The sequence below is a fragment of the Odontomachus brunneus genome, unplaced genomic scaffold (genome assembly GCF_010583005.1).
Source record: "Odontomachus brunneus isolate Ranch 3 - 2012 unplaced genomic scaffold, Obru_v1 Obru_scaffold_024, whole genome shotgun sequence".
Classification (NCBI taxonomy): Eukaryota; Metazoa; Arthropoda; class Insecta; order Hymenoptera; family Formicidae; genus Odontomachus; species Odontomachus brunneus.
Genome location: NW_022639474.1, coordinates 2,611,464 through 2,617,160, shown reverse-complemented (window position 1 = coordinate 2,617,160; position 5,697 = coordinate 2,611,464). Strand labels below are relative to the sequence as shown.

The window sequence follows — 5,697 nt, the reverse complement described above, 5'->3', positions numbered from 1 at the left end:
GGGGGGGGGGAGGAAGGGGTGAGACAAACGTGCGAGCGGGTAGATAAGTGAGCGGGACAACAAGCAGCAATAAGTCCACGGACACATTGGTGGGGTCACTTTTTCATCGAATTGTGCTTCCTGAGATTTTTTGCATTCTTTTCATTCATCTCAGAAATTTCCTCATCAATCTTGACGCGTCCGCGTCTTAAAAAGAAGAAATATTTAGAGTTGGTAGAAGTTTGCATGCCGTGATCTTTTGGATAATTGTATTCTCGCGCTTTGTAATTACACGGAAAGAATATTGTAGTAAAACTTACAATACAATTTTAGTAGTCCGGGAATAGACTAGCACTGTTACGAAAATTACAATAAAACACAGTAAAACATAATAACTCTTACTGCATTTTTACTATGTTTTATTATAATTTTTCGTAATAGTGCCAGTCTATTTCCTGACTACTAAAGTTGCATTGTAATTTTCACTACAATATTCTCTCTGTGTAGATATCTGAAGTGGTAGGTTATAAAAGCGAAAGCATGCAGGATTGAACTTCTTTTGCACCTCGAGAATTACTTTGTTTCTTTTCGGCCGATATGTAGAAATAAGATAACCAGATTTCCCAGTTCTGAATTCGAGACACTTCATAAATGTGTGAAGCGGGAGGAGAGGGATAAAAAGATCCGAAAATTATTTGACAATCATTGAAACTGATGACAAATCTGTGTCCCGAGCAGCACTCGAAAAAAGGGACCAAGGGTGAAAAATCGGGACGTCTTAGTTGTATGTGTCGAGAAGGGAGGAGATTACTCCATAATAATATACTTACGATATCTCCTGACGACTACACGTCGTGGTTTTCTGCACTCTAAAGACCCGTCTACATAGGCCGCAACATGCAAAACGCAGTTCGCAAACGCAGAGAAAACGCAGAAAGTTGAATGTGTGCGCGATTGCGAACTGCGTTTTGCGTGTTACGGTCTATGTAGCCTTAATCCTTATTTCCGCAGGAGACTCACCGGACACAAGCGAAACACGTATGGAATACGGAGCGTTGTGTCCGTGGCAATCGCTAGATATGAAAAGATTGCAGACGCGCGCGCTGTCAATCACGTACACCAAAAGTTCATTAGCGCGCCGAAAGTGTCAAAAGTGCATGAATGTGAACGCGTCAATGATGCGAACGAGGTCGCGCGTCTACAACGACGCGATCTGTACGACGGACGCCTTAACCAATCGCGTTCGTTTCGCACTACGAGGTTGTCATCGTGGTTATTCAATCTAGGCGTTGGTAATGAATCGCGCGAAATGCTCGATCTTTTCGCGCCAAGCAGCAGCCATGGGCACACATCGATCCACATCGCTCCGCGTTTCTCGCGCTTTTTATCCGTCGAAAGTGAGTCTCGCGCGTTAATAAGTCTCGGGAGTATTGAGAATAGCGATGTGCGATCGCCGGGGCGTATCGTGAAGACGTCATTTGTAAGTAATCTTCTCGTTTCTCCTCGCGGTATATGTAAGGCGACCAGATTTCCCAGCCTTGAATTCGGGACACTTCATAAATGTGTGAAGCGGGGGGTAAAAAGATTGGAAAATTGACAATTATTGAAAGTGATGACAAATCGGTGTCCTGAGTAGCACTCGAAAAAATTCGGAACAAAGGATGAAAAATCGGGACGTCTGGTCACCTTAGTAGAATAAAACTTAACTAATGCAACGACATTATCATTATTAATACATCTATATTGAATATACTATAGAGTATTAACAGTAGCTATTAATATACTCCCTGAATGAATTTCCTCTCTGAATTTCTTGGGGCGGAATCTCACTCAAAACTAGTGAAAAGAAGCAGTATTTTTAACTAAAGTGAAAACTCAAACTGCACTCAAAGTCAAAGCAAGAGTGGATGTTTCACTCTAGCTTAGACTAGAGCCCGACTTAGATTTTAGATATTGACTCCACATGGGTGAATTTCAATCGAGCTAATACGTTCCTGTAATGGAGTACGCTTTTCAATGTTGAATGTAAATATGTACTTGACGACTCACAGAGTGAAAAAGCTGCTTAAATTCGAGTGACTCGGTGGTCACTCTACCTTTTAAGTGAAACTTCACTTCAAGAAATTGAAGAAATATAAAAGATGAGTTTAGAATCGACTAAAACGAAACGAAGTATCAAGGTAGATTCGACATAGAACTGTACAAATACGTACAATTATTGCAAGCAGATTTGCGGCTACACACAAAAATTATCATTCTGCTGTTAAAAAACGCGATTACACTGAAGTAGATTTATACAAGTAAACCTACCCAAAAGTTACACTACGATATCTTTCTAATTTGGCACAAATGTAGAAGTATAAAAAATATTTAGATCATATTTTTTCATTTTGGCTCACTTTGAGTTTCACGGGCAGTTTTTTATGTTCTCACTCCTATCATCAACAAGTACAACAAAAAATGCATAAGAAATAAAATTGAATACAAGATATAGGCGTTTTTGGTTTGCTGATTATGAATATGAAGTCAAGTAAAATTATTTGTATAAAAAATAAAATGTTTAAACAAAAAATGTAAAAAGTTGAAAAAATTATTTATATAAATAATTTTTCGATTTGGCCGAAATTCGAACAATTTTTTATTAATTTAGCACAGATTTAAAATATTTTGGTTGGAATCTCAGCTAAAGAAATTTAGAATGGTTCGTGTCTCAGCTATGCCGATTTTGTTAAAACTATTTAACTATATCTTGTATTCAATTTTATTTCTTATGCATTTTTGTTGTACTTGTTGATGATAGGAATGAAAACATTAAAAATCTATAAACTGCCCGTGAAACTCAAAGTGTGGACCAAAATGAAAAAATATTACCTAAATCTTTTTTGTACTTCTATATTTGTGCCAAATTAGAAAAAAATCGGAGTTTACCTTTTGAGCAGATTTACTTGTGAGAAGTAAATACTAGAAAATTTATTTGCGGTAAAATTTGTTTACAAAGATAAGCTTCATTTCACGGAAATAAATTTCGCAGAAGTTACTTTTATATCTCACAAATAAAATTTCAAGTATTTTGTTCTCAATATACTCAATTTACCTTTCTTTATTTAATCCTAGAACCTTATAAACGTGGATAAAATATTTACCCAGACCAACTTTCTGAATGTTACCGTTCTTAAAAACATGCGTTTTGTTTTTTCATTGTAATCTTTTTCGACTTCATCGAATCGCAAAAACACTAATATATATTCATATTCTTCAATGTTTTCTACACTAATTAAAAAAAAAGTTAAATTATTATTTTTATAGAAATTATAAGTAAATGAAAATGCGCTGAATAAAACTTATTCATGTTTAAGGTTTACGTAACTTTTTAATGTTTAAAGTTCCAAGATTAAAAAAAAAAGTAACGATTATCTCCAACAAAGAATATTTTCTTGATAATAGTCTTAAAATATATTCATCGTAAATTTTAGAGGAGCTCATTATCATGTACTTTAAAGAATTTTCTTTACAGGGATATTATAAAATTTTATCGAAACTTTATCGAAAATTTTGATTAAATTCTATGTAGTAAGCAAATCGAACTTTTTGTTTTAATTTAATATTCTTGATTATAATGTCTAGGATTTCGAATTTTTACAAAATAAATTTAGTGCTTCCGATGAGCTTACGGTGGATTTGTAGATGTATGAATTTAAGAAATAATTGAGAAAAGTAATATTTACTCGAATACAGTATGCAATTTTCTGTGTGTAGTAAAAATATAGAGAGACAGGTCTTTGCTAGAAAAAAGATTTTCATCTTGTGCTTTCACATAGAGAAGTAGCAAACAAGCCAGTAAGCGGGACTCGATGCAAGATTGATCCTCGATGGCATGCAATCGATTAGTTAGTTAGTATTATACTACACAGGATATTGCAATTACCGGGACCACGTTAGTTTGGGAGAGCGGGGTGAGACGAGTGATGAGGGTGGCGGTAGTGGTGATGGTGGTGGTGGTGGTGGTGGTGGTAGTGGTGGTGATGTGGTGGTAGTTGTCGGTAGTGATTAGGGCAGCGCACAAAAACGAGCATTATTGCTCGGCTAGATTCCCGTTCTGGTCCGCATAGTCGTCGTACTCCTCCTCCGGCTCCTCGTAATCCGTCTCCGCGGGCTCGGGACCCTCAATCGCCGGCGAGGATGTGCTCGTGATGTCCTGCTAAGCACACACGAGAATCCAAGCGTGCCCCAGCTACTATTCCCTTTCATCCCGTTCAATACATCGCGCAATGTCGCATTATTTGCATTCAAGAATCTGGCGATAACTTGCAAAGGAGATCTGCTCGGAAAGAATGTTATATCTTTCTTTTCATATTAATTCTTTTCAATTTTATTATATTTCCAACAGTGCAAGAGTGGACTAAAATCTATCTTGGTATACTCAGGAAAAATGGATTTGAAAATTTATTTGTAAAATATAGAGTTTATTTGTAGAAATAGTTTATTTCACAGAAATAAACCTCATATTTCACAAATAAATTTTCAAATATTTGTTTCTCAGTGTAAGGAACATAGTAAATTTCTTCAGAAATATATAGTAATGTTTTAACACTTCAATTGTACTGAAACGTAAGCAGCGCATATGAAATGAAAGGCTAGTCACTGTAGAATCTATTCCTTGATCCACGAAATTTTACAGTAATTTTTATTATAAAATTCTCCCCATATGCACATTGAGAAAAAATACTTTAATAAAAATACTTTATAAAAAACTTTATATCCAACAAGTAAATTTTCAAGTATTTTTTCTCGATGTAAGTTTATAAACTCTGCTTCAATTAACGCGTTTGAACGGAACTTAAATCTAAATTTGAACTTTCATTGAAAACTTGGCGCTCAATTACGGCATTATCCAACGAGCGTCGATCAACCGCTATTACAATCCGAAATCTGTGCGCATCAAAAGGACTCCTTTGCGGCGCGAAACCCCTTTACACTTTTTTGCCCAGCTCGTCTCGATGCAATATGCATGCGCACGCCGTAACTTGAATATTTTCCCGATTCCCTCCCCTGCGGAAACTCCGAACATAAATGCGCTATCGGTTACCTGCGGTGGTCTCCAGCCGCAGCCTGGTAGGGGAAGTCCGTCTGGCCCCAGCGGACACGGCGCGTCCAGTCCTGGAACACCCTGGTCTCCTTTGTTGCCCTTGTCACCCTTTCTGCCGCGTTTACCCGGCGGGCCCTGCGCGCACACGCGAAATGCATCATCCCTCTGATAGCGCGTACGCCCGGATGGCTTTTCGCGACGTGCAAGTATAAGGCCAGGCACAATATTGTTGGACTATGCATTACAGCACTTTCGATCGATCGGGTGCACACAGTGCGACTCGACGAACGCGAAGGGTGAACGAGAGTCCGTATCGCGAGTCGTCTCTGAAAGATCCTCTCCCGCGGTAATTGCCGCGAGGCCTCCGCCTCGCGTTTACCAACACGACATCGCCCCGGATTCTTATCATCGTCGCTATTGCCATTCTCGTCGTCGAAAGCGATTGAAGCAATTCCCGGGCGAGAACACGCGACGCGACCGACACTCTCGTTGCCGCTTCGTTCCTCGAGCAAGTCTAATGTCTTCACTAACATTATTCGCGCCTTGTGACTATACGCCTTCACGGAACGGTGGTGGCAGCATATATACACATGTGTATATATATATATATATATATATATATATATATATAT

The 5,697-nt window shown here is 38.2% G+C and overlaps 1 protein-coding gene across 15 annotated transcripts in view; it reads right to left on the bottom strand.

Moving 5' to 3' along the window:
- LOC116842298 (collagen alpha chain CG42342) overlaps nt 1-5,697 on the bottom strand; it is a 294,572-nt gene that overhangs the window by 2,339 nt on the left and 286,536 nt on the right. For 12 of the 15 annotated variants that reach the window (XM_032811294.1, XM_032811279.1, XM_032811283.1 and 9 more), the window contains 2 exons: nt 5,066-5,200; nt 3,905-4,177 (listed from right to left, as the gene is read on the bottom strand). In XM_032811294.1, coding sequence (XP_032667185.1) covers nt 4,052-4,177; nt 5,066-5,200 — 261 coding nt within the window. In that variant the 3' untranslated portion in view covers nt 3,905-4,051. The remainder of the gene's footprint in view (nt 1-3,904; nt 4,178-5,065; nt 5,201-5,697) is intronic. The other 3 variants (XM_032811289.1, XM_032811284.1, XM_032811278.1) reach the window with 2 other exon arrangements.